Raw genomic sequence first — 25,611 nt, forward strand, 5'->3', positions numbered from 1 at the left:
CAGCAACACCGTGAAGGACAGGATCACGAAGGAGCAGGATTTCTTTCGAAAGAAACGCAGCAGTCGTCATCTCACAGCTGACAGCCATGGCGCCACCGAAGAACATCGACGTGGACGCCGAGTCCGAGCTCGCCTCGCAGCTTGCCGCCGATGTCGCAGCCGCCGAGTCATCGACCGCTGCCAAGGCAAAGGCATCCTCATCCTCCTCCTCCAGCACACCAGCAGCTGAGCGACAGCCCTTCTCCGCCCTCGACCTCTCGGAACCCACCCGCAAGGCTATCGACGCCATGGGCTTCAAGACCATGACCGAGGTGCAAGCACGAACCATCCCACCTCTCATGGCCGGCAAGGATGTGCTTGGTGCTGCACAGACCGGATCCGGAAAGACGCTCTCGTTCCTTATTCCCGCTATCGAGATGCTGCACAGGCTCAAGTTCAAGCCAAGAAACGGCACAGGGGCCATCATCATCTCTCCAACCCGCGAACTCGCGCTTCAGATCTTTGGCGTGGCGAAGGAGCTCATGGCGCATCATCACCAGACTTTCGGCATCATCATGGGTGGCGCAAATCGTCGCGCAGAGGCAGACAAGCTGCAAAAGGGCGTGAATCTGATCGTCGCTACGCCAGGTCGACTGCTCGACCACCTCCAGAACACCAAGGGCTTTGTCTTTTCGAATCTCAAGGCGCTTTGTATCGACGAGGCGGACCGTATCCTCGAGATTGGTTTCGAGGATGAGATGCGACAGATTGTCAAGATCCTGCCTAACGACAATCGACAGAGCATGCTCTTCTCAGCGACGCAGACCACCAAGGTGCAAGATTTGGCGCGTGTCTCGCTCCGGCCCGGTCCTCTCTACATCAACGTTCACGCAGACCTGGCAGCGAGCACAGTGTCGCGCCTCGAGCAAGGCTACGTCGTGTGCGAATCAGACCGCCGCTTCCTCCTCCTCTTCACGTTCCTCAAGAAGAACGCGGGCAAGAAGATCATTGTCTTCATGAGCTCGTGCAATTCGGTCAAGTACCACTCGGATCTGCTCAACTTCATCGACGTCCCCGTGCTCGACCTGCACGGCAAGCAGAAGCAGCAGAAGCGCACCAACACGTTCTTCGAATACTGCAACGCGCCCTCTGGAACTTTGCTCTGCACGGACGTGGCAGCTCGAGGTCTCGACATCCCTAGCGTCGACTGGATCATCCAGTTTGATCCACCCGATGATCCGCGTGACTACATCCACCGCGTCGGCCGTACCGCGCGTGCGGGCAACAGCGGCAAGTCGCTCCTCTTCCTGCTCCCTACCGAGCTCGGTTTCCTCCGCTTCCTCAAAGTGGCCAAAGTGCCGTTGAATGAATACACCTTCCCCTCGGACAAGGTGGCAAACGTTCAAGGTCAACTCGAGAAGCTCATCAGCAAGAACTTCTACCTCCACGAATCGGCACGCGATGGCTACCGATCCTATCTGCAGGCGTACGGATCGTACTCGTTGAAACGCATCTTCGACATTCACAAGCTGGACCTGGCCAAGGTGGCAAAGGCCTACGGATTCGCCGTGCCCCCCAAGGTCAATATTACAATCGGCGCTGGGTTGAAGGCGCCATCTGGCGGGAGCGGGGGAAAGAGGAAGGAGATCGATGCCGACGGCGAGGGAGAGGGCGAGGATGAGATCAACCCAAAGAGGGGGCTGAGCGACAGGAGAGCGTACTACAGGAGGAATCACCAGAACGGCGGTGGCAAGGATCATTTCAAGAAGTCCGGGGCCAATGCGACGGGCAACAGGGGCGGCAAGCAGTGGTCGAGGTGATGGTCAAGCGTTCCATTCGCTCGTCTTGTGTTCTTGAGATCCTCGCATGTATTCCAGTATTCACGCAACACGATTTGGACTTCAGAGAATCACCGAAGTCCGTAGTTGAACCGAATGAAACTGTGATATACGCGAGCTAATGCGAAGAGGCCTTCTTGATGTGCTCCAGAAAGACCTTGTTGATAGCCTCAAAGTGGGCTTCGTCGTTCTGATCGATCATCTCGCCTGCTGGTGCGTCGAGAGTGTAGGTCGGAGCGTAGTTGGGCCAGAACTTGTGGTCTGGAATCGCCGTATCATAGGAAATTGTTTCGAGCGAAGACGACGTAGAATCCTCGCTGCTCTCCTCTTTTTGGCTCGGATCTGATTCCGTGAGAGCTCGAGGCTCATCCTGCGTCGCTGCAACATCCGCTTTTCTCTTGGAATGATCCCTTTCCTCGAATCTGCCAAGACACGCAGCAGTGATCAAAGTCCAACATCTTGCCGCGTTCTCACTGCAGTATCCTCCGCCGCCCAATAGCAGCGTCGGCTTGTTCCAGCCCAGCACCCTCTGAATCGCCCTCACGTACGCGGCAGCCGAGAGGTTCCACACGGCCATCGGATCCCCCGCCAGCCCATCCACTCCACACTGCACCACGACCATCTTTGGCTGCCATGCCTCCACCAGCGGCTCGACATTGCTCGTCAGCACCCTCTCCAAGCTCGCATCCGACGTCCCAATGCCGAGCGGGATATTGAGCGTTTTGCTCCCGGCGCCCGTGTCGCTCTTGAGCGAGCCAGGTGGCGTGTATCGATTCGGATCCGCCGAAGGCGCATAGCAGGGAAAGAAGCCAGGTGCATAATGGTGGATGCTGAGCGTGAGAACGTTTGGGCTGGAATGGAAAGCTTCCTCGACGCCGTCGCCCCAGTGCAGGTCGAGGTCGAGATAGAGCACCCGCTCGGCGCGCTTGGTCGTTTTGCGCCCGTCCTCCGTGGTCACTCTTCGGGGCTTCCGAAGAGAGAGGATCGCGAGGACGACATCGTTGACGTAGCAGAATCCGGAGGCAGAGTCTTTCTTGGCATGATGTCGCCCTCCATCCCACGCAATGGCAATGTCGGTTTGACCGGTAGCGAGAAGGTCCGCGGCGGTGATGGCGGCTCCTGCCACGAGCGCAACGTGCTGCGGCAGACCAGAGAAGGCTGGACAGTCGTCCTGAAGGCCGAATTGGTTTTTGGAGGGGCGAGGACGCTTGTAGCCACGCTCACGATTGGTGCCGGTGACAGAGGAGGAGGGGCGAAGTTGGAGTTCCGATGAGGTGTCGGGATCGTGGGAAGATCGGTCGGAAGAAGCTGGTTCTTCATCCAAAGAGGAGGGAGAGTTGAGTCTACGTCGCTTGGCATCGGAGTGATGTTCGAGATCGCCGGCGCCCTTTGCGAGCTGCTTGACGAACGATTCTTCATGGTAGCTCGTCAGCTGCTGATGTGTCGCTGCGCGAGGCAGGTGGACCGTTGCCCGTTGTCTGTGAGCATCGTCAGATGACTGAGTGGGCGGATGCGCTGCGAATGCTTTCTGAAGCCGACCCGCTGATGAAGGACCGACACCCTTGTCGTCGGCGTCCTCCAGCCCAGAGAGATCGAGAAGGTCCAAATGGTAGGCGAGCGAATGGACCAGCGACGAGCGGCCCTTGTTGGACGGTAGCAGGTCTGCATACTTGACTAGGTCGTCTGAGACGATGTAGGCTACCCGCCGTGACTTTGCATCAACTTCAGCCATGCTACCAAATCGTCCTCGGATATCACGAGACGCTACAAGTCAGCAAGAGCTCGTGAGGTGGAAGCGCAGGGTGCGAAAGCAACCAACTCCGAAGCTGAACTGTGCGCTGGACCCTGATTTTGGAAGAATGAAAGGTGAGCCGCAACGCGGTTCATCCCGGAGCTGCCTTTGCTTGAACCCCTCGTTCGGCCAAGCGCCAAAGCGTGACGCAGCGCAGCTGGGGCACGGCGGTTGTCCCTTCAGTCACGCTATCACTTCAGTCTCGCAATCGGCCTGATGATTCTTGGACTGTAGGATGACAAACGAGAAGAAGGCAGGCTGGGTTTTTGACACGCCAGAAGAAGAGGGTCCAGAGATGAGACACGCGCCGGGACTGCGGCTTTTCCGAGCCGGTCCATTTGGGCGAAGCTGGAGACCTTCGGATGTCGCGTTCTGGCTCCATGCGGGATGGCGGACTAGACCGATCGGATTAGGGGACGATGATCCTGGGACAGACCAGCGCAGCTTGTGAAGCGGGTCATCGACTGTCGGAAGCGCTTCCGATTGGAAAGTCACGCTGCTCAACCCACAGCGACTCGGCAGCAAAGGTGGGGCTAAGATTTTCGCGCTCTCTTGGCCCATGTCTGGCGAATTCTGATTTGACCGGCAACCGTCGGTGCGCGTCTGCTTTGTTTTTGCGCAGCCACCAGCCGAGCGAAATGAAAATCGAGCACGAAAGGCTGAGGGACCCGCTTTCTTTTCCAAGACCGGCCGGCTGTTCCGCTTTGCAGGCAAAGCGTTGACCGACCATCCGGTCTGGCTGGCCTATTCTTTCTCGTCGGCTTAAGCTCTAAGCTGCTGCGCCTTCTTCTCTTTCTCACCCTACACTCACTTCCATCGCTTTCGCTGCCGAAGCACTCGAAGCTCAAGCTCTCGACCACCTCGCTGTCCATTTAGCTGACCTTGGCTGTCTTGCACAGTGTCGGCTCCTTCGCTTCCTCTCTTCATCCGGTGGGACCCGCCGCTGCTTCATTCGTTCGCGTCAGTCCATCTGCGCTTCATCTGCGTCTTGGCGCAAGAACCAATCGAGGCGAGGTTAGTCACACGTTCATCGATACTGCAACACAAACAAAGCCCTCCTTTCCGACCCCGTTTCATTGGCCCCCACCAAACTCGCAAAGCCACCACCGCCCACCTTCCGTGCGCACGCCGTTTCCTTGTCAGGCTCGGCCCGGTTGCGCTTCGGTCTCATCCCATCCACCAAACATTCTATCCGGCTTAGACCTTCCGACCTTTCCGTCAACCATTCGACAAAGATTGATTCCATCTTTCGTCCTCGCAACCTGCGACGTTCGAACCCGGAGACTCCAGTCCAGCCACGATGAACACGCCGCCCAAGTTCTCGCATTCGCGCCAAGGCTCTGTGGAGCACAACCTGCCCACATCCACCGCAGCCCATCTTCAGCATCCCGCTTTGTCCGGTCACAACGGCAGCGGCTCCCACACGCCGGGCGCCCACTCTCCTCTCACGCACTACGGTCATGCTCTCGCCTCGCTCGCCTACCCGTCTTCGTCGTACTCTCCCTACCGCACAGGGCACACACCTATCCCTTCCTGGGGCTCGTCCAATCCTGCCGCGCTTCATACAAGCAGCGCGACTCCTTCCGCCAAGAGGAGCCAGAGCAGGGATGCCGAAGAGGACGAAGAGGACGACGACGAAGACGACGAAGACAACAGCGATGACTCGGACGACGATGACGAGGACGAGGACGACGATGATGACGCCGAAGACAGTGATACCGGCGACACCAGCAAGGCGAAGCAGGCCGGCAACAAACGCAAGCGCGACATCTCGCCCAAGTCGGCCAAGGCCAAGAAGGCGACCGGTGCCAAGGACAAGGCTGGCGGCGACAAGACGGGCAATGGTGCGGATGGCAAGAGCGGTGCAGGAGGCAAAAAGCAAAAGCCCACACGAGGTGCTCGTGCTTGCACCAATTGTCGACGTCTCAAAATGCGTTGCGTAGGCGCCGAGAAGGGGCCACCGTGCAACCGCTGCCGCAACGGCAACCACGAGTGCATCTTTGAGGAGAGCAATCGCGGCAAGAAGGGAGGAAAGAACCAGAAAGCAGAGGCCATGCAGCAGAGTCTGCGCAAAATGGAGCAGACGCTCGCCACCGTGCTTCGAAGCATTCGCGACCCTGGTCTGGCGGCTCAGCACGGCGGCATGGTCACTCGCAGCCCTTCGCCTTCCTTCCCTCGCGAGCCGGAACGTCCTCTTCCCAAAGAAACGCAGCGATCCGATCCTCGCCTCACGCACTCCAATTCGTTCTCCGGAACCGACTACGGTCCGCGCTCGCCCTGGACCCGTGTCGCCGATCCGTACTCTTCGCACGGCACCCACGCCGGCGCTTCCCCCGCCCGGATCAGCAATGACGGCGCTAGCCCCGTGAACACCATCAACCCCAACGCCATGGCCCAGAGGAGCGCCCCCTCCACGGACGGCAGCACGCACTCTCCCGCGCACAACCACGGCAACCAAGGAACCCGATTCCTCGAGCCGCTCCCGCATCATCATCGTCAACAGACCCGACCCGGCGCGTCTGGCTCGGAAGCTCCACGCCACAAGAGCTCTCGCGGCTCGCCACGTCTCCACTCGCTGCCCGACAACACGCTCAATCCGCTCGGTTTGCTTGCGGAGGCCAGTCTCCACAACACGCACCGGGCACGCAAGCTCGCCCGCAGTGCTGGCAGCAGCAGCGGTCGCGACAAGGACAGCCAGCGGTCGGGCAGCACAGGAGGTCAGAGTCCCGACAAGACAGTCAAGTCCGAAGGGGGCGAAGACGCCACGCCCGCCGGAGAAGGGGGCGCAGCGGATGGATCGAGTCGCCAGATCCCGCTCGGTGTCGCCTCGCAGAACTACTTCCGACCTGGGCCCATGACCATCTTGCCTCTGCGTCGCATCATCATCGAGCGCGAGATGCCGCCCGAGCTGCTGACCCTTGGCATCGTCACGTCCGAAGAGGTGCTCGACCTCTTCAGCATCTTCTTCCGACGATGCACGCAGCACGTGTGCCTGCTCGATGCCGAGTGGCATACTCCCACATTCATCTGCAGTCGCTCGCCTTTCCTCTTCACTTGCGTCTGCACCGTCGCTGCCAAGTTCTATGAGCGCAGGCCGGACCTTCACGCCAAGTGTCTCGCTCTCACGCGCAAGGTTGCTTTCGATGTCGTCAATCGCGGCTTCAAGAGCATCGAGATTGTGCAGGGCTTCTTGCTCATGGCGCTGTACGCACAGCCTGCCGAGCGCTTCGAAGAGGACAAGACGTGGATGTACAGCGGTATCGCTCTCCGCATGGCTACCGATCTCAACCTGCACCGCAAGAGTGTGGCGACGTTCAACCACAGCCCGCACCCCGACGACCCTGCGGTGCTCGACCGCGAGCGCGAGATCCTCAACCGCGAACGTACCTGGTACGTCTGCTTCGCTATGGATCGCGGCCTGAGCATCCAAATGGGCAAGCCGTACACCATTCGCGAAGACTGGATCATTCGCAACTGCCGCAACTGGGGCAGCCGTTTCAGCCGGCCCTGGGATATGTCCGTCAGCGCCGTCGTCGATCTCTACCGTATCAGCTCGAGGCAGCTTGACTTCCTCTACTCGTCCACCTCGTCGGTGTCGGGGCTCAACACGGAGATCGACTACTCGCTCGTGCTCCCCGTCTTCAACGAGCAACTGCAGGAATGGCGCGAGGAGTGGAAGTGGCGTGGTCTCTTCTCGATGCCCGACGAGGGCGAGGAGTACGTGGAGAAGAAGAAGCGCAAGATGGCCATCGCTGCGGAGAAGGCGGCTGCCAAGGAGAAGAGCAAGGGCAAAGGCGCGTCGGCCAGCAGCAAGGCCAGCGCAGAGCCTGGCGCGAAAGAGGGCGCTGCCACGAACGGAGCCGCCGCTGCCAAGGACGTCAAGTACGAGTACGACGACGATGACGAAGACGCCGAGAACCTCGACCTCAACACGCGCATCATGATCCACACGTATAGCTCGATCCCCATTCGGTACAGCTTTGCGGTCTTGGTGCTCAACTCGTTCGGTTTGCAGCAGGCTGTCGACCACCCGATCGGGGCTAGCCTGGATCGGGCCCAGTACTTTGCCAAGTGTCTCGAGGCGGCCAAGACGATCGTGGTGCAGTGCACGGGTCCTTCGCGACGCAACATGCGATATGCGCCGGATGTGCACATTCTGACGCTCGCCTATGCGTGCGTCTTCCTGCTCAAGCTGATTCGACCTGCCTTTGCCGGCTACGTCGACGAGGACTCGATCCTGGCGCTGGTGCAGGATGCGGTCGACATGCTCGGCGAAGCGGCGGTCAACGAGACCCACACTCCGTACCTGTACGCCTCGTTCCTCAAGGCGCTCCTGCAAGCGCGACGGGACCACACGACGGCGTCCAAGTCGGCGACGGGTAGCCGCGTCGTCTCTCGCGCAGTGACACCCGAAGCGATGGACACGGACGAGGCTACCGCCGGTCTCGAAGGGAACGCAAGTCACAGTCGCACCAACACCGAAGGTGGACTTGCGGGCGGAAATGGCATGGTCGACGGCATTGCCAATTCGCTGGATCCTTCCTCCGCCGACTTTGCTGCCGGCGCCAACGGCACAGATGGCGTCAACTGGCCTAGCCAGATGTTCGCCGCCTCCTCCGGCATGGACGAGTTCTGGGGCTCCCTCCTGCCACCCGGCTTCACCCAGACGTCAATGCACGACCTGTTCGGCGCTAGCACCACCGACGCGGTGCACACGGGCATCCACGCCGAAGCCGAGGTCACGGAGCCCGCCCAACACGCGACCAAGTTCGGCATGGGCGGCGGCGGCGCGTTCGACTTTGGCGGTGGCGCTATCGGCAACGGCAACGGGGGCGTGCCGTTGAACAGCGCAGCGGCCAGCGCGGCTCTGGCCAACTCGATGAGCATGACCCCGTTGGCGAGTGGACATATCAGTGGAGCCAATACGCCGCATGGATTCGGGAGTAGGAGCAGGAGGACGAGTGCGAGTCATTTCATGGGCGGATTGAGCGGCGTCAACTTTGATTTCTCGAGTTGAGCGGGCGAATGCAAGTTCTTTCATGCGCAGAGTCATGTGTGTGAAGTGACGTGTGATTGCGAGTGATTATGAGCGTGCTTGCACTTCGAACCACGGCCGAGATGTGTGAGAAGTGTTCGGGAAGGGGACTGCGAGCAATCACGACGATGGCGACTGGTCAAACTCGAACGGATAGAGATCCGGATCCTTCCTCTCCTCCTTCTGCCCAGCCTGGCCCTCCGCCATGGGCACCCCGCTAACCGCCATGACCTTGTACTGCGTCCCCATGCCTGTCTCATCGACCAGCCTGTTCGCGGCGTCCTTGATGCGCTTCTCATCCTCGCCGTTCTTCCCGCGCACCAACCGCTCCGTGCGCATCTGCAGTCCCATGCCCACCAAAAAGTCCGCCTGGTCGAGCGGGCCGAGGTACCTCGCGTCCGTAGTCTGGATGGCCGACTTGAGATGCAGGAAATCAACATTGACCGTCAGATCGACCGCGCCGGGGTTGGTGAAGACAGGTACCAGCTGGTGATTCTGGAAGGCACGGAAGGACGAACCGTATGCGCAGTCTCCACCGTAGTCGATCACCAGAGCTACACCTCCTGCGCTGGCGGGAGTCAACCTGGTCGCCTCTTGACGTTCTACGTTGGCGAGACGATCTGCTTCCAGTGCTGCTTCCGCCTTGGCCTCCTCGGATCCTGGCGCAGCCGTCGAAGGTGGCCTAGGCACGCTGTTGGATGGAGGGCTGGCAGGACGACCAGCAACCACCTCCCCAACCCGCCTCGCTACCGCCCACGCCTCCGGCGAAACCTCCACCCGCTGCCCGGGCTGCAAACTGCTAAACCGCGGGTTGTTCTGCACCAACATCTGCGCCCACGGCGTCGGTGTTGGGGCTAGTACAAACCCGAGCTCCTCTTTCTTCGGCTCCTCAGGTTGGCCTGGTTTGAGCACGGTGATCGCCGATTTGGGTGCGATGCCCACCATCACCTCGCGGAACTTCCCGTCTGCACCCTTTTCGAACATGTGTGTCGGGAGCGCATCGAAGAACTCGTGTGCGGTGAGGATGGTGAACTCGTCCGGGAGGATGGGGAGCATGTCGATGGATGGGAACCATTCCACCACCACACCGTCTGTACCCGGATCTTCGTCGGCGCTCACAACACGTCTGTTGGACACAGCAAGTGCTTCCGTGATCGCAGCAAGCTGGAGCGCCATCAACCCATCACTCGTCTCCACCAGCTGGATGCGTTTGAGCGTCTTCATGAACGCCGGGAAGGTCGAAAAGGTTCGCAGCATGTCTGCGAGCAACGTACCTTTCCCTGGGCCGAGTTCGACGATGCGCGTCGAAGAGGGGGACGAGAGGGCCTGCCATCGAGCTAGGTAGAAGATCGCCACCAATTCGCCAAACACTTGACTGATCTCGGGAGAGGTGATAAAGTCACCCCGACTGCCAAGGACTTCGCGAGAGGTGGTGGGCGAGTTGGCGGACGAATAGTAGCCCTGCATGGGGTCGAGCAGACAGGTTCGCATGTAGGTTGAGACGGGCATGGGTCCCGAGGCGCGGATGCTGTCGAGGAGGATGTCGTTGAGCGATTTCGGTGATTTGGGGTTGAGAGAAGGGGAGGAGGTGGGAAGGATGGAGGAGGGAGGAGAGGAGTTGAGGGTGCGGAGGGAGGAGGAGAAGGACCGAGTGTGGATGCCACGCGCGACGGCGAATTGCATTGGTGTGGTGGTGGGTCCCATCAGACCTTGCGGCGCTGTAGTCGGTCGTGGGTGGCCCTTCCGAGCCTCGGCGGTGATCTTGGATGACGCTGGGGAAGGCGCGATGGGTGGAATGGCAAATGCTCGAAGCCCAGTGACGACCCGATCGCCACCGTTCAGCTCCGCATCAACAATCTGCTCGACAGCCTCAGTAGCGTACGCGACGCAGTCATTCAGACTGACACCTGTGTAGCTCGCCCCTGCCAACGTTAGCTTTTCTGCCAGCGACTCGTCCTTTTCCAGTGCCGAGTGCAGTTGCGACATCCGCACCGGATGACCGACGAGGTACCACGGAATGCAGTCCTTCTGCAGCGTCGCCTTGACCGTCACTCTCGAATCGTCTTCGAGCAGCGCACGGTCGATGCCGAGGTGCGAAGAGACGGCGTTGATCGCGCGCGCCTTCATGTCCTCTTCGCTGGGAAGGGTGGAGAGGGACGACCAGTGCGAGCCGCCCATCATGACGGTGAGCTTGACGGGCCGTGATGCGGGGTCGATGGAGTCTTGTTGAGGGATCGCGTCGCTGTCAAAGACGACGCCGAGGATGCCATCTTCGTTGCCTGGTGTTGTGCGTGGAATGAGGTAGCCGAAACCCTCGACGGGCACGAGGGGCTTGCTGGAAGAGGCGACAGCTTTTGGGGAGATGACGAGATTCACGACGCCTACGTTGGCCGAAGGGTTGTGCTTGAGATGCGGGAGGGATGCATTGGATGGCAGGAGATCCGCCAGCTGCGAAGAGGGAATGCTGGAGATGATTCGGTGCGCTTCGATAGTGTCCCCGCTCTCCGTCCGCAACAGTGTTTTGCCGGCGTCGTCAATCACGATAGACTGGACGGCATCGCCTTTTCTGACCTGTACCCCGCTCTCGGCCAAACGCGATTCCAACGCCTGCACGATCTCCTGTACCCCTTCTGGGAAGCTATATACGCTGACAGATTTGAAGCTGTCCACAATCTCCTTCCCGAGCTCCTTCTCGATCTGCTGCAGCCGCTCCTCTTTCGCCGCCTTCACTGCCGCCTCTTGTGCCGGCAGCGCACGATGGCTTTTGTTTCTCTTGATCGGCAGCATACTCCGCAGCACGCCTCCGTGCACGCGTTCCGCCTCCCATAGGAATGGCAACACCGCTCGCACACTGAGCCGCCTTGTGTCGCCCGCGTAGATCCCATGAATCACAGCGGAAATCAGGTTCTCCGCTAGCCCTTTCCCGAAGCGACGCGAGACAAACGAGTCGACGCTTTCGTCCTCGATCCACTCCCTCTGCTGTAGTCGTTGCTTTTCAGAGGCCGACTCGGACCGTGGGCGGGCAAAACGAGATGGGACTCGTGCTTCACGGAGCACCCCGGGAATGATCGATCGTAGAAACGGCAGTTTGACCAGCGCCGAGAGGAGCGAAGATATGCTACTTGGCAGCTTCGCGAGCCGGTCTGGGTAGTACAGATACCTGTTCTGAGCCGAAGGCGCGGTCTTGGGAACTTTCAGCATGCGCTCTAGCAGCCCCAAAGACCGGACGAGCTCCAGCATCATCAGGCCCGAGTAGCCGGCGGGTCGGATGCTGCGTGGCCCCTTCTCGATCAGCGCTTCTGTCTCGGTCGATGAGAGAGAGATGCGCTCTGAGTCGATCCAGCCGCCGAGTCTGTTCTGCTTCTCGAAGAGGACGATGTCGTAGCGGTCATTGGGAAGCTGTTGGGAGAGGCGGTAGGCGGAGGTGAGGCCTGAAATGCCGCCGCCCAGGACGGCGATGCGTTTCTTGTCGGAGAGTAGAGCCGTCGAGGTCGACAACGCTCTTGACCCGCACGCCGGGTAGCGCAGCCGTGCTGCTGATCTTGTTATCAGCATTCCGTGGTGTGTCCGAGGTTGGAGAGCAGAAGCAAGACCAGGGTACGACTCAGCGGTTCGGAACAGTCACTTCTGGACGATGTGGAGCAAGATCTTCCAGCATTAGTCGTGCTTATGTCATGATACCCGACTTTAGGAATCTCACATCTTGATTTCAAGAATTTGATGACTCCGCGAGAACCCGAGAAATGGAATCTTCGCGCGCACCAGGCTGATTTCAGAGACAGCTGCGATTTGTAATCCCCTTCCGCTCGTGCGAATCAAGAAGTCTTCAGGCGAGAGTGAGCCTGGTCACTCCGCCATCGCAAATGTAACAACTCCGTTGTCGTCGTCGACAACACCGTTTCTCACCATCATCACCAGATCTCTCACCCTTTCATATTCAACAAGATGGTTCTCGTACGTACACTGAACGCCATTCGATGGGCAGCACGAGGCCTGCAACACACAGCAGCCCTGGCCGGACACAACTTCAGCGTCTTGCTGTTTCATTTGCGTTCTGGTTTACTGACTTTCTCTTCCTTCGATCTTATAACTGCTTCGACCTACGACACCTCCTGCATCACCCTGACTCGCATTGCATCGACACACTCCGACCTCATCACTGCATATTCTCATCTCTCGCACCGTATTGGCCGCCCAAAGGCACTCTCCGGCCTGTCCCTGGCCAAGTACGTCCAGTCGTCGCCTGCGCTGATGCGCGTGCTCAAGCCTGTGGCTAACGCCTACGCCAACGCGACGGGTCACCGTCAGATGGGTCTGCGCTACGACGACCTCATCATCGAGGAGTCCGACCGGGTGCAGAAGGCCCTCTCGCGTCTGCCAGAGAAGGAGGCGTACGACCGCGCCTTCCGTCTCCGCCAGGCCAGCCAGTTGAGCGTCCTCCACCGCGAACTGCCTAAGGAGCAGTGGCTCCCTGCTAAGGAGGTGAGTACTAATATCTCAGATAGCATCAGGATACGCAGGAAGGGGTTATTATTAGTTGACTCGTCCAGAGGGTCCTTGTGGGAGCTGGGAAGGATGTTCAGCAGTGCGACGCAGATGGGATGCTGCAAAGGCGTAGCTAATCGCATGACCAAGATGCCGTTACTGACTCGATCCACCCTGTGACTTGACTCAACAGGACAAGCGATACCTCACCCCCTACGTCCAGGAAGTCTCGAACGAGGAGGCCGAGCGTGCCGCCTGGGACACCGTCTCGGTCAAGAAGGGTCACTAGATTTCGTTTTTCTTCACCGAATCCTCTTGCTTCGGAATGACAATCTGATCTCTGCCGTTCGCTCGCCGTTGTGCTGATGTCTCGCCTAGCGAGCCCTTGAAACCATGGTGGGCCCTGAGATGCAACTTCTTGGGGCAATCAGCTCTGTACTTCACAAGCTCTTTTGACTGGCGCTCAACCTCAGCGCATGGCACAGACGTACAGTCGTACCACAAATCAGCCGTGAAACATGCTTTGCATTGCGAACGCTCCTACCGCTACACGAGCTTCTTGACGACCGGCTCCTTGAAGATCCCAATGATCAATGCCCACCCAAACACAATCTGCACCACAGCAATGCAGAACAAGAATTGGATCCTCCTGCCCCGCTGCGCATGCGTGATCGTCTGGCTGCTCGGACTGCTCGGATCCGGCAGCACGACATACCTTAGACTCCTAAGTAGGAAAAACGCATTGGCCGCAAAACAGTACAGGAAGACGCTCCAGTACACCAGTCCGCGCACCTTCATCAGTCCCACCAGGAGCGTGATCAAGGTGCCGACAAACTTGTAGCCGCTGTAGGCGAGGAGGTCCATCATCGTATGGTCGCCCTGGATGTTGAGCAGGTAGGTGCCGAGTTTGATCGCTGCGAGTTCGACGAGGATGATTGCCAGTGCACGGGATGCCCGCAATCCCAGCACTTCCGGGTGGAATCGACTCTCGAGACCCAGGATGACCGAGGTGACGATGATGTACGTGACAAAGGCCATGGTGGGGATGTACAGATCCGGACTATTGACGTCGTCTCGAGGTGGAAGATAACCTTCCCCGCCACTAGCCGCCGTTTTCACCCCCACCGGCTCGGAGTAGGCCCCACTCACCCCAACGCCAGGCGCAGAATGCCGGTGCGCCCGAGACCACGGCTTGTGCCGCCACGGAAACAGCACGATCCGCAGCTTGTGCAGCACGTACGAGTTGGACACGTTGAAGTAATGCTTGAGCACCGGCATCGGGAGCAGCGCGTTGAAGTTCTTCTGCACATACTCGCCTCCAACGGCGGCCATGTGCTGGCCGAACTGAACGCCCATTTGCGCGGTGGCATCGTTCATGATCGGAGGCCCGCCTTGGGCGCCGAAGCCGCCGAAAGCGCCCCAGCCCTGCTGCTGACCCGGGGCACCTCCGCCGAAGTAGCTCTGATTCGGACCCGCACCAGGTTGGGCGTATGACGAGCCAGAGTAGGGCTGACCGGGAGGCGACTGGATCGGCGGCGATGCGAAGCGCTGATAGCCGCCCGTGGAGGAGGCTTGCACGTTGGCCGCGGGTCCTCCGCGTCGGTTGGCGGTGGATACGTGCGGGTCTGTGACCGAGGCTTGCGGGACCGGGTTGGGCGAGATGGGCGGATCGGGCACTTTGAACGGAGGATGTGTGGGGATGGGATGCTGAAGCGGCGGAGGCGACCGCGATGGGTAGTCTCCCTGTGGTTGGTACATGGCGTTGCTGTGATTAAAGAGGTGAACTGACGATCGAAGGGAGGGACGATGCTGAAAAGCTAATGCTAATGCCGTTTGTCAGGATCCGATGAGTGCGACAATGCGAGGAGCCGAACGTGTTCCTTTCGAGAAGAGTGTGCGAGCGCGAAGCCTTGCTGTCCGTGTGTTGGTCGCAGTAGCTGCTATGTTGTGTCGCAGATGATGATGGGATCGAATGTACAAGGAAGAAGGAGCGGTTCGTAGCAGCTGGCTTCGCTTGGCCTGTGCTGTGTGCTTGTCTCGCCAGCTGTCTTGAGCCCACGTCAGTCCGTTTGTCTCATTCCTTCTCAACCTTTCCAATCTGACACGTCTTTTTTGATTTTTCGGATGGCTCAGTTCCAGCCTCAAAATTTCTTCCAAGAAGACGCGGCTGTGACGCAACGCCTTTCCCTCAAGGCAGGCTCTTTGAGCTTTGAATATCCTCACAGGGCAGACGCATTTCATTCTTTTGATTCGAGTGCAATACTGCGCTTTGAATTCTTGCTGCGTACCGCAAGTGCAGCAGAAGCACGTCCTCCAACTTGACACTCTTTCTCTCTCCACCATCTGGTCTCGACCACCACACACTCCACATACAGCCAACATGCCGAAGAACAAGGGAAAGGGCGGTAAGAACCGTCGTCGTGGAAAGAACGACATTGGAGACAAGCGCGAGCTGGTTCTCAAGGATGAGGGCCAAGGTAAGCTCTATCCCCGGCGCCACTTCTCCCTCCCTGCCCACTCATGCTGATCTTCTTCTACTCTCTTCGCTTTGTTCACCGCTGCAGAATATGCTCAGGTGCTCAAGATGCTCGGCAACGGTCGATTGGAGGCCCAATGTTTCGATGGCGAGAAGCGTCTTGCGCACATCCGTGGCAAGCTCCGTAAAAAAGTATGGATCAACCAAGGAGACATCATTCTCATCTCGCTGCGCGATTTCCAGGACGGCAAGGCGGACGTGATCCAGAAGTACAATGCGGATGAGGCACGTGCGTTGAAGCAGCAGGGCGAGCTGCCGGAGAGCGCCAAGATCAACGAAACCGACACGTTCGGCGAGGAGGAGGGCGGCGAGATCGAGTTCCAGGAGGGCAGTGATGATGACGAGGATAGCGATGACGATGATGATCTGGACGATCTCTGAGCGGCCACTGTCGATTACAGTGGGTCTGGTGCGATGCGGATGGGTCGCGCCGGGAGAGGGTTCGTTGGTCCGCTGCGCATGGCGAAGCCTCCTGCTCAGCCTGGACGGCACCGTTCCATCGCCAGGATCGCCTTGATGCATTAGGCGCAGGCAGCACCCCTTCTGCTGCACGGTGTCTTGGCGTGGACCTACGACAAGATTCTCGTAAAGCGGCCCGGAAGCAACGACGCTTTCGCCTCGTGTCCCGGCCACGCTTCATCCTGCCACCACCTCGCGTCAGCGATCAACTCCAACCGCATCACACGCCACACACTCCCACCCGTTGTAACATACACATATCCCAGAACTTGCTCACAGACTTCTCAGCATTCGTCCTGCACAATCATCGCCAAAGAGAGTTTCGAACAAACCATGCATTGGAGCGAGCCTCAAGACCACGGATTGGACCCATCGTCCTCATCCACCTTGTCGCTCGGTTCGGGACTGAGCACCCTCCCCTTGAGAAAGTCGGCATTGTCGTTGACGTCGATCCTCTTGCTCACCAGTGCGTCGTCATCCGTACCGTCGCCCCGCTTCTCCCTGGATTCTCCGAGCTGGACGACCACCTTGCCGTCCTTCTTGGGCGAGGGTTGGACGGTGACGCTCGCCGCGGTGGATGAGGGCGGGTTGAGCGGTGTGGAAACGGAGCTTTCCCGTTTGATGAGCTTTTTGGGCGCCGACTCGGTGGTGGGCGTGAGCGAGGGCGAGGTGGTGGGTGTGTACTGCTTGCGGAAGATGCGGGTGCCTTTGCCGGCACGCAGAGCGGGATCGCCCCGACGTCGTTCGAGGAGACGCTCCCGCTCTTCGGCTTTGTAGTCTTCGATCACGAGGTCGACGGCGCCGTAGGGATCTTTGGAGGGGGAGCCGGATTCGGAGGTCTGGTTTGCGTGAGCTTCGTCTTTCGAGCCATTTGCGACTGGCTTGCTAGGGGTGGCGTCGGGAGAGTCAGCATCTTGATCCCACGACAGCCAAGGTGACTTGGACTTTCGTTGCTCGGCGTCTTTGCCGTTGTCCTTGCCTTTGATCTCGGTCTTCTGGGATGACTTTGCATCCGCATCGCCCGCCTTCTTCTTGGCCTTCCCCTTGGCTGATCCGTCCGCATCGCCCTTGGGATGATCTTGCCTCTTGCGGCTCCCCGAGGGACTGGCATCACCCTGCTCACTCGCCTTCTTCCCCTTTCCATCCTCGCCCTTCTTCGAGATGGTTCCCTTGCGCCTTCGATGCACAATCTCGTCGTCACGCTGCCACCTCGCGTCTCTCGCCTGCTCCCTGCTCACATCGATGTTCGGATATGCATAGTCGCCAAAGTTCAGCGTCCTCGACCGCTGGTAGGCGTCCTCCTCGTCCTCATCTGGATCGTCGAATTTGAGGTCTTCCGCCTCCTCGTCCGAGTCGAGCTGTCTCTCGGCGAAAAAGTCGAGGCCTTCGCCGGCATGACGTACCGCGCTGCGAGCCGCATGTTTCGGATGTCGCAGCAGGGGGCTTCGCTCGGAACTCTCCTCCTGGACCATGTCGGGGTCCTCGTGGACAATGTCCTCCGCCTCGTCCGTTGTCAGGGGTGCGTGTCCCTCGAGCTGCATGCGCTTATCGTTGATAAAGCGGCGTAGCTTCTTGAGCGGGCCTTGGTGGCGTGCTCCGCGTGTAGCGTCGCGGATATCCCCTGTCCCACGCTGCGGCAGCCAGTATTTGCCCTTGCCTCCCTGGGTGTACCGCAACCCGGCTTTGGAGCGGCGCTCTCGCGCAAGCGGCTGGTGGATCACTCCTTCACTCGGCTCGAAGGTCTGATACACATAGCCAGTCCCGCGCACCGTCGTCAGACTGTCCGAGAACACGTCGTACATCCCGATGCAGTCGCGCAGGGCGTAGTACACCGGTAGACGCGCAGCGTAGTGCGCGAAAGGGTCGATATAGTCCGTGTGCGAGAAGGCCCACGCATGCCCAAACGCGAACAATGGCATCTCAAGACAAATCATAAAGTCTTGGATCGCCATCGAGATGTATTCTGGATCGTAAACGGGGCCCACCTTCTTGATGAGTCCCGCAGCGACGGGGATCGAGATGCCGAGACCTTGCCAGAAGGAAAAGAAGATGATTCCCTTGATGCACAGAAATTTGGACGTGACGCGGAAGGGCTTGAGATCGTCGTTGAGGCACTTCCAGAACATGCCGAGGCAGTAGAGCGAGAGGAAGACCGAGACATTGTACGTGAATGAGACCCACGTGTAGCCGTTGGTGGGCGAGATTTTGCCCTCTTCGTACTTGCCCGCTGCTTTGAGGAGCAGCGTGGCGACGGCGAGCACGGGCTTGACCTGGACGTACTGCAGTACGCCGCGCTTGAGTGCGAGGAAGGTGTATGGGTCCGAGGCGTCCATGTCGTGCAAGAAGAGATTGACAGGAAAGAGGTGCTCTTGCGGGCGCCTTCCGTGAAGAAGGACGATGAGACTGCGCTCGCCGCCGAGGTATTCTATGAGCAGGTTGAAGAAGCAGTAGATGACAAAGGCCTCGTAGAGGTCGCGAATGAGGTCGATAATGTCGGCGAGCTGTAAAGAGTAGAGCGAGATGACGGAAGCGATCGAGTAGATGGGCACCATGAGGAGTAGGCGGACGACATAGCGCTGAAGCGTGGGCTTGCGGTAATTCTTGAGCTGCTTCCAGATGAGGTAGATGGAAAAGAGGGTCGCGAAGAAGGCGGCCAGGGTCGAGGCTACGAGCAACGGCAGAGGTAGTGATCGACCAGAGCCGCTACCGTCAGGGCTTTCTCGCTCAGGCTGCTTGCCGAGCACCATGGTAGTCGCCAGGTGAAGCGGCACGTCGATCGCTGTCCGTAGCAGAGGCATGCTGGGCTACTGTTGAATGTCCGATCCGGGTCTAGGACGTGATGAATGCCAGCAATGGTTCGACGAAAGTTGGTCGCTGTGGCCCTTTTGCAGGGAAGCGTTCGAGCCAGGGTTCACTTGTTCGCTGTCATTGTCGATGGCAAGTATGACTGCAGGGTATCGTCGCCAGTGAGATGTGGTAGGAAGCAAGTGACTGGACAGCGAGGGTCGGTCAAAGCCAGAGTGTGGTCATGGCTCAGTTGTTTCTCAAGCTTCAGTCACTGAGTCAGGGTTGTGCCTATTTTGAGTTGCTTGTCCTCCACACCATCGAAGCTCAGCCTTGGAAGCCAAGACAGCGAGCGCTGCCAGACCGGTGAATTGGCGCCCACGTCGCGAATCTTACAATCTGTTAGACCTTCGTCTTTCCACGAACCCCACATTCGTCGCCCCTTACGCGTGGAAGCGTCACCATGCAGGCGGCAACGCCCAGCCGAGCCTACTTTTTAGGGGTTCAGCGACGTCAACCAACACACCAACACTTTTTCAAATAAGACAGCTCCCACCCCGCCTGCCCACCTTCACTTTCCGACTTGGAAGCCTGCCAGCTTGACATCAAAGACGCCGGGGGAACGGCGTTCATGAAGCCAGGATCAGGCTCATCCTTAGGCCAGGATCGTTAAGATGCACCTGCTCGCTTTTCTCTCTGGACCCCCAGCACCTGTTCCGAAGGATCCTCCACCACCTTCGAGACATTCATCCTCTCCGATGATTGTGACACCTCCGGATCACGTCAAGGAGGCGCTGCTTCGACCGCATCTCGGATTGGACGAAAGTCGAGCAGGCAACACGATGCATAAAGAAGAGCTGCCCCCGACCCCGCCGCCAGAAGAGGAAGGCTCGACGGCAGCCTCTTTCCTAGTCAGCACGGGTGCGTCTGCGCTGAGTCTGCTGGGCAGCGGGCTGGTGGTGCTCAGCTCTGCGGCTGTATCTGCGCTCATTCCACCGGCTACTGAGGAAGAGACGAAGTCTGCCGAGCCAACTGCGGCCTCGACGTCGGAGACGGCGCCAGAGCCAACTCTCTTGGGCAGCATCTCGAATGCCGTCCTCACCCGAGCCTCTTCTCTGGCCAGCACCGCGGCGAACACCCTGGTCGGCTCACCTTCCCCACCTCCCGACCACCACCTGGTCACTCCACCGGGCACACCACCGCGAACGTCCTCCGCCCCACCCCAAGGCGCCAAGATCAAGCGCTCCTCGACGCTCCCAGTCCAACTCACCGCCTCTGGTGAACCCTTCTCCTCCGATCCGAGCATCTCGGCCATGCAGCGCATCCCGGACCACTCCTGCGGCTTGCACGCCCACAATCAGCTGCAGCACTGCTGTTCAGCGCCTGACATCCTCGAGGACAAACGAGGCAAGGGAGGGCAGTCGGGCAACTTCCATCGCGTAGAGCAGCTCGTCAAGGGCACCAAGCGCGTCGTCAAGGATATCAAGAACGTTCTCTAGACGGCATTCACGAACTTTCACGACTACGGACGATAATGATACATTCTATGAATTGATATGCGGCCCAGCTGTTCTTGCGCGGGCCAAAGGTATGTTCCAAGTCTATATTCGTGCATTGTTCTTGAGGTCAAAATCGACCAGCGTCCATCATCTGCGCTTCGATGCCGAACGTGGTGTTGGCAAAGCCTGTGCCGTCACCGTTCTGCTGTTCGTCCGACGGCCTTTGCTGCTGTTGGTCGCCATCCGTCGAACCCTGGTTAATGCGGCTGAAATAGGCGTCCCAATTGGCAAAGTCAAGCGGAGCACCAGGGATGCCGTCGAGCATGTTCGCATCCACCCGTCCGCCGAGCATGCTTGCCACCGCGTTGGCTCCTCCACCCGCCGCTCCATTTCCCCCGTTGACCCCCGCTGCATCGCCACCAACACCCTGCGATCCATCAAAGACAAACTCTGCCGGCGCCCAGTAGGCATTATTGAGATGCGGGTTGAAGTTGAAACTGGGACTTGCGGGGCCGATGGCGTTCTTGGCCACCGACAGCTGCGCTCCACTGCCATTGCTGAAGCCGAGGTTGGCCATGGTGTCAAAGCAATTGTTGCTGGCGCCCGTCCCTGATGCAGTGCTTCCGTCGTTGTTGCCGGCACCGGAGAAGCCAGCAAAGAAGTTGGAGTCGAGGAAGGCGTTGTTTTCGCTAATCGCGTTCGGCCCAACTGGCACCATCGTCAAGAGACGAGCACCGGCGCGAGTGACGGGCAGACCTTCCGCGTCCTGGTACACGTCGCCGCCGAGGTGGACGAGATCCAGGTTGGCGTCCGCCGAGCTGGCCGTCGACGAAGGGAAGGCAGGGATCGAGCTGGTGATGGTCGAAGTGCCCGACACCTTGGCCGAGGTGGCGCTGTCCCCCTTTTGCTGGCCAGAAGGCCCTGCCGAAGAGTGGACGCTGTTGAGCATGGCGAATCCACCATTGGCAAGCGCGGCTGCGAAGTTGTCCTGCCCGTCTTTGTTGGTCGACAAGCCCAAAGCTGCGCGGTACTGGTCGTACGTCTGCCATCCTCCATTCTGTGCGTTGCCCGTTCGCACCAGCGCAGGGACGCGGCTGCCGTCCTGTGTCTCCTGCATGATGATGGTCCCCTTTGGCAGATCTTGCAATACGTGCCTCTGGTCAGCAGCAACATACACGCCGCCTCCGGGTCGAGATGCATCGGGTTTAAAGACAATGCCGCGAACATTTTCGCGCGATTTGCGATTCGTGACACCGGCGGTGGGGTTCAAAGTTCCGCTAGAAGGCGTGTTGTCGTACACGCCAACCGCACTGTCGCAGAGGAGCGAGATGACGCTCGCCGCTTTGCCGCGCATGCCCACATCGTCGGCATCGTGATTCTCGCGACGGTAGCGACCCATGATATCGTTAACCTTCTTGAGCTGCAGCAGAGCGTTCTGGTCACCGCGGCGGACAAAAGCGTGGTACTGGACGGTGGCACACGAGACGAGGCAGTACGAGACGATCTGCATCGTGTCGAGGTAGAAGTCGTTCTTGTCGACCCACGCAATAGCCTCGGTCGAGTACTGAATCAGCGAGCTCATCCGCTCGATCGTAAGACTGAACTTGAGGTGCGTAGGGCAGATGTACGAGATGCGCATGAACACACGGAAGAAGAGCATCATGAGGCATGCAAATCCAACGTGCAAGATGCCTGCTGGTGCACTCGAGTCGGCTCCATTGAACACGAGCTCCTCGGGTAGAGCTGCCTTCCAGGCGTCGATGTCACGGAGCAGGCTAAGGATCTCCTCGTCCGTGGCGTTCATGAGACCGGTCGGGCTGTAGATAGTCTTCATGACGCGGCCAAAGAGGATGGTGAGCTTGAGCATCTCGGTGTTGTAGGCGAAAGGACGGTCGGTCGATGGATCCGAGGGAAGGTCGCTGGACGATCGCAGAATCTCATAGGGCGATGGAAGGCGCACGTCGCAGTCAGTGAGATCGATCATCATGGGATGACCGAGCGAAATGCTCTGCAGTCGATCGGCAGTGACGCAACAGCCCCAGATCCTGCGTTTCTGCTCCAAGAAGAAGGCGTCGTGCGAGAATTCATCCTTGCCGCTGGCATCGCGATGCAAGCCGAGATCCTGTGCCATGCGGATGGCAGCGCCAGTCCGGTTCCAACAGCGGGTGCCGCTCTGCAGTGCCGCGGGCCCGTGCAAGTCGGCGTGCAACGACATGACGAGGAGCGCACGGACGGTCACCGAGTTGGAGGAAGACAAGAAATCGTTCTCTCGGAACAAAGCGTTGATCGTCATCTTGACAGCGCCCAGCACCTCCTTGGGTACCTGGCGACTCAGCGCGGAGACACCGCAGATGGCATAGAGCAGCAGGGGCGGTGTGGGCGACAGATGAAGGAACTCGGACTTAGTGACGACCGGAAAGAGGGTGGCGACCTTTTCGAAGTACGTGTTGACGAGCTTTTCGGCCACGTCGCCCGCGAGGCGGCCTTTGATGGACTCAGGTATGCGCGTCACTTCTTCCTCGTACGGATCAGTCGTAGATGTAGCTGCAGCCGCTTTGTCCGCCCCCGGACCCGATGCACCACTGACTTTGGCGCGGTGGAAGCGAATGATGCCGTCACCGCTCGCTCCGACCTCGAAGGTCTGGTTGTGCTTGATGTCGTGGGCCTCGATGGCGGCGCCTGGGATGAAAGCAGTCGAGTGGACAAGGTAGGCGATCGAAGTGGGACCGAGCACGCGGGTATCTGGTGGAGGCGTGTGGGAGGGACTCCGTCGTGGCTGTTGAGCAGTGGGTTGAGACATCTGTCGCTGCGGCTGTGGTTGCTGCCCGCCGCCTCGAGGGAGGTGCGAGCTTTGGATGTGCTGCGGCAGGACGCGAGCGCCCCAGCCTTGCTGAGCAAGGCCAGCTTGGATCGCTTGGAAGCCGGCTGGATCGTGCAGGGCGCCCATGTACGGCTGCGTTGACATGATGCCAGGATAGGCTGGGTGACCCGCGGCGTGACCTCCCCCATGCATGGGCATCTGGCCGGCCATGATACCATTGGAACCCGAAGAAGAAGCTACGGCGGCGGCGGCGGCTGCCTCCTCCGCTTCCCTCTGATACTTTTTCTTGAAGCGCGTCTCTGTGATGGGCAGGAAGAAGGTGCACTCGAATCCGTATTGCCTGCAGTGGGCACAGACGAGACCGCCATTGCCGTTATTGACCGAGCCGAGCGGCGGGCCGCCATCGTCGATGACATCGCAGCGAATCTTCTTTCGGCGACAGGAGTCGCAAGCTCGTGCCGTCTTGATGCGTTTCCCCGACGGCTTTTCTGCGGAGCCAGGTGTGTCCTTGCCCGAGCCGGAGGGGTCTTTGCCGTGGGCCGAGTCGCTCGCGTAGTTGAGAGGACTCTCGTGAGTGACGTGAGAGATGTGTCCGGGGCTCAATTCGTTCTTGAGAGTGAGAGGTTCCAGATCCGACTCTTTGCGTTTTGTGCCGCGGCTGTTGGGGGTGCCGGTGGAACTGCCGGGGGTCTGCGCAGATACGTCCATGGACGAGTGAAAGTGGAGACTGTCGGACATGGTGGACGAAAGCCGGAGGAGGGTGCGGAGGAAGGCGAAGAGCTGTCAAGAGCGCCGAATCGAAGCGTCTCCGGTCACAACGCGGCCGGGCAGCTTGTTATCTGTGCACACGCTGGATGTCGGGAGGATCGATCTCTGTGTTCTCCGCCCGTCAAGAGCAAGGCCGAGGGTGTTCTCAAGGCAGACTCCAAGCTCGAATGCCTCGATAGCGCGAGCTGAGCTATGGTGCGAGCATTCCTCGCCGTGATTCGAGTAGATGGAGCGGCTCTAGCTTGAGCCAGGGGGCAACTCGGATGTTGGAATGGCTGGGCGAAGTAGCTCGGTTGCGTGCGATCCTGATGGTGCGTTGGTCACAAGGAGATGGGACCTTTCCCGGTTTGTATGTAGGGGCGGACGGATACCAAGCGACTCGAAGGAGGGCGGAAGGGATCGTCTTCTGTGGGGGATAGTGGAGAGAGCGAGCGAGATGATGGTGGCTTCCGCGAAGATTGTAACGGAGGAAGGAGTTGGTCCAAAGGGAAAACGCAACGCTGCAAGATCCCATCAATAATCACCGGATGGAGCACCGACGACTAGTCAGAAAAGGTAGCAGCAGGTAGGCCATGCGTTCGCAGGAAGGAGGCTCGAGACCAGCAGCGGTCGCTTTCTGACTTCATCGTGAGTACCGAAGCGACAAAGCTTCTCAGGCTCCAATCATCAGAGAAGGCGCAAGCTCAAGCTCGAGCGGAGACATCCTATGTCGCTCGATGCGAGGCGAGGCTTACAGGGTTGAGCGGAAATGCCGTGAATCGAAATTGAGCTCTCCAAAGACGGACGACTGCTCTCCGTTCTGCAGCCCAAAAGCCACCGACAGACACACTTCCGAATTGCTGCTGCTCTTGCCTCGGCGTTCATGGACACACGCACACCCGTCGTCCTCCCACGACGGACCGCTTCCGATTGAATCAGGGGGATGTAAATGCTTCGGTCGAACCGATGGTGAGTGGGCTGGCTGGCTTCGGTAAGTCCGAAATCGTGCACCGTCCAGCTGAGGCATTTCGGGCGTGGTCAGGGTCGAGGGCCGACGATAGAGACCCAAGCGAGGTTCATGAGATGCACATTTGGGTCTTACACAGTCGGATCCAAGCGAGACAAGATTGGTTTTGCGCTCGTTCCTAAGCCATCCTCGCACCTGGTCCCGACCCACTGCGCAGCTTGGCGAGCTTGCTCCTTCTCGCATGCATGATTGGCACTCTACTGTAGTTGGCCTGCTGTTCGTGTAATGATCAGCACACGGTGACCGCAGATCACGCAGCGCTGCGCCGGCTTCATTGCTGCAGAGACTTCGTCCCTTCAGGTGCGATCCGAATGCCGGCATGAGACGGAGGGAGAGAAAGAGAGAGAGCGGCTGAAGAACCGTTGCCCCGAGTTGAGCTGGCCGAGAACAAGCTTTGCAAAGGGCGGAGCTGCAAGCTTGCGCGCCTTTGGATGCACTTCCGACCTCGCATTTCCGACGATCAGCCTCGGGCGCGTGTCCCTGATTGTCGCAACGTGTTGCAGCAGACTCAAGCTCCGTCTTGATTTGCCGTGATGCTATGTCCAGTCCATCGCTCAGACGAGTCGGTGCAAACATCATAGTGTGTTGACCACACCATCCCCGTCCCTA

At 59.3% G+C, this 25,611-nt stretch overlaps 10 protein-coding genes across 10 annotated transcripts; 5 read left to right on the forward strand and 5 right to left on the reverse strand.

The window, feature by feature from the left end:
* Nucleotides 1-86: 86 nt before the first annotated feature.
* On the forward strand, nucleotides 87-1,799 carry PSEUBRA_001303 (DNA/RNA helicase, DEAD/DEAH box type, N-terminal; the record flags this gene model as incomplete). The annotated part of the gene is made up of 1 exon (XM_016434538.1): nucleotides 87-1,799. The coding sequence occupies one exon, from the start codon at nucleotides 87-89 to the stop codon at nucleotides 1,797-1,799; it is 1,713 nt and encodes a 570-aa protein (XP_016293964.1).
* Nucleotides 1,800-1,935: 136 nt separating this feature from the next.
* PSEUBRA_001304 (Histone deacetylase domain protein) lies at nucleotides 1,936-3,549 on the reverse strand (the record flags this gene model as incomplete). The annotated part of the gene is made up of 1 exon (XM_059464611.1): nucleotides 1,936-3,549. One exon carries the CDS (start codon nucleotides 3,547-3,549, stop codon nucleotides 1,936-1,938), a length of 1,614 nt encoding a protein of 537 aa, XP_059320854.1.
* A 1,360-nt stretch (nucleotides 3,550-4,909) lies between these two features.
* Nucleotides 4,910-8,626, forward strand: PSEUBRA_001305 (uncharacterized protein; the record flags this gene model as incomplete). Its single annotated transcript, XM_016434539.1, has 1 exon — nucleotides 4,910-8,626. One exon carries the CDS (start codon nucleotides 4,910-4,912, stop codon nucleotides 8,624-8,626), a length of 3,717 nt encoding a protein of 1,238 aa, XP_016293966.1.
* A 138-nt stretch (nucleotides 8,627-8,764) lies between these two features.
* Nucleotides 8,765-12,199, reverse strand: PSEUBRA_001306 (Amine oxidase; the record flags this gene model as incomplete). The annotated part of the gene is made up of 1 exon (XM_016434557.1): nucleotides 8,765-12,199. The coding sequence occupies one exon, from the start codon at nucleotides 12,197-12,199 to the stop codon at nucleotides 8,765-8,767; it is 3,435 nt and encodes a 1,144-aa protein (XP_016293967.1).
* A 390-nt stretch (nucleotides 12,200-12,589) lies between these two features.
* On the forward strand, nucleotides 12,590-13,418 carry PSEUBRA_001307 (Cytochrome b-c1 complex subunit 7; the record flags this gene model as incomplete). The annotated part of the gene is made up of 3 exons (XM_016434544.1): nucleotides 12,590-12,598; nucleotides 12,845-13,126; nucleotides 13,323-13,418. The coding sequence occupies 3 exons, from the start codon at nucleotides 12,590-12,592 to the stop codon at nucleotides 13,416-13,418; spliced, it is 387 nt and encodes a 128-aa protein (XP_016293968.1).
* Nucleotides 13,419-13,675: 257 nt separating this feature from the next.
* Nucleotides 13,676-14,887, reverse strand: PSEUBRA_001308 (Hrf1; the record flags this gene model as incomplete). Its single annotated transcript, XM_059464612.1, has 1 exon — nucleotides 13,676-14,887. One exon carries the CDS (start codon nucleotides 14,885-14,887, stop codon nucleotides 13,676-13,678), a length of 1,212 nt encoding a protein of 403 aa, XP_059320855.1.
* A 622-nt stretch (nucleotides 14,888-15,509) lies between these two features.
* PSEUBRA_001309 (RNA-binding domain, S1, IF1 type) lies at nucleotides 15,510-16,046 on the forward strand (the record flags this gene model as incomplete). Its single annotated transcript, XM_016434548.2, has 2 exons — nucleotides 15,510-15,606; nucleotides 15,694-16,046. 2 exons carry the CDS (start codon nucleotides 15,510-15,512, stop codon nucleotides 16,044-16,046), a joined length of 450 nt encoding a protein of 149 aa, XP_016293970.1.
* A 428-nt stretch (nucleotides 16,047-16,474) lies between these two features.
* PSEUBRA_001310 (Organic solute transporter Ost-alpha) lies at nucleotides 16,475-18,922 on the reverse strand (the record flags this gene model as incomplete). The annotated part of the gene is made up of 1 exon (XM_016434554.1): nucleotides 16,475-18,922. One exon carries the CDS (start codon nucleotides 18,920-18,922, stop codon nucleotides 16,475-16,477), a length of 2,448 nt encoding a protein of 815 aa, XP_016293971.1.
* A 744-nt stretch (nucleotides 18,923-19,666) lies between these two features.
* On the forward strand, nucleotides 19,667-20,407 carry PSEUBRA_001311 (uncharacterized protein; the record flags this gene model as incomplete). Its single annotated transcript, XM_016434585.2, has 1 exon — nucleotides 19,667-20,407. One exon carries the CDS (start codon nucleotides 19,667-19,669, stop codon nucleotides 20,405-20,407), a length of 741 nt encoding a protein of 246 aa, XP_016293972.2.
* A 127-nt stretch (nucleotides 20,408-20,534) lies between these two features.
* PSEUBRA_001312 (Zn(2)-C6 fungal-type DNA-binding domain protein) lies at nucleotides 20,535-23,966 on the reverse strand (the record flags this gene model as incomplete). Its single annotated transcript, XM_016434588.1, has 1 exon — nucleotides 20,535-23,966. The coding sequence occupies one exon, from the start codon at nucleotides 23,964-23,966 to the stop codon at nucleotides 20,535-20,537; it is 3,432 nt and encodes a 1,143-aa protein (XP_016293973.1).
* Between the last annotated feature and the right edge of the window lie 1,645 nt (nucleotides 23,967-25,611).

This window comes from Kalmanozyma brasiliensis, assembly GCF_000497045.1.
Source record: "Kalmanozyma brasiliensis GHG001 unplaced genomic scaffold PSEUBRA_SCAF13, whole genome shotgun sequence".
In the NCBI taxonomy this organism is placed as follows: domain Eukaryota; kingdom Fungi; phylum Basidiomycota; class Ustilaginomycetes; order Ustilaginales; genus Kalmanozyma; species Kalmanozyma brasiliensis.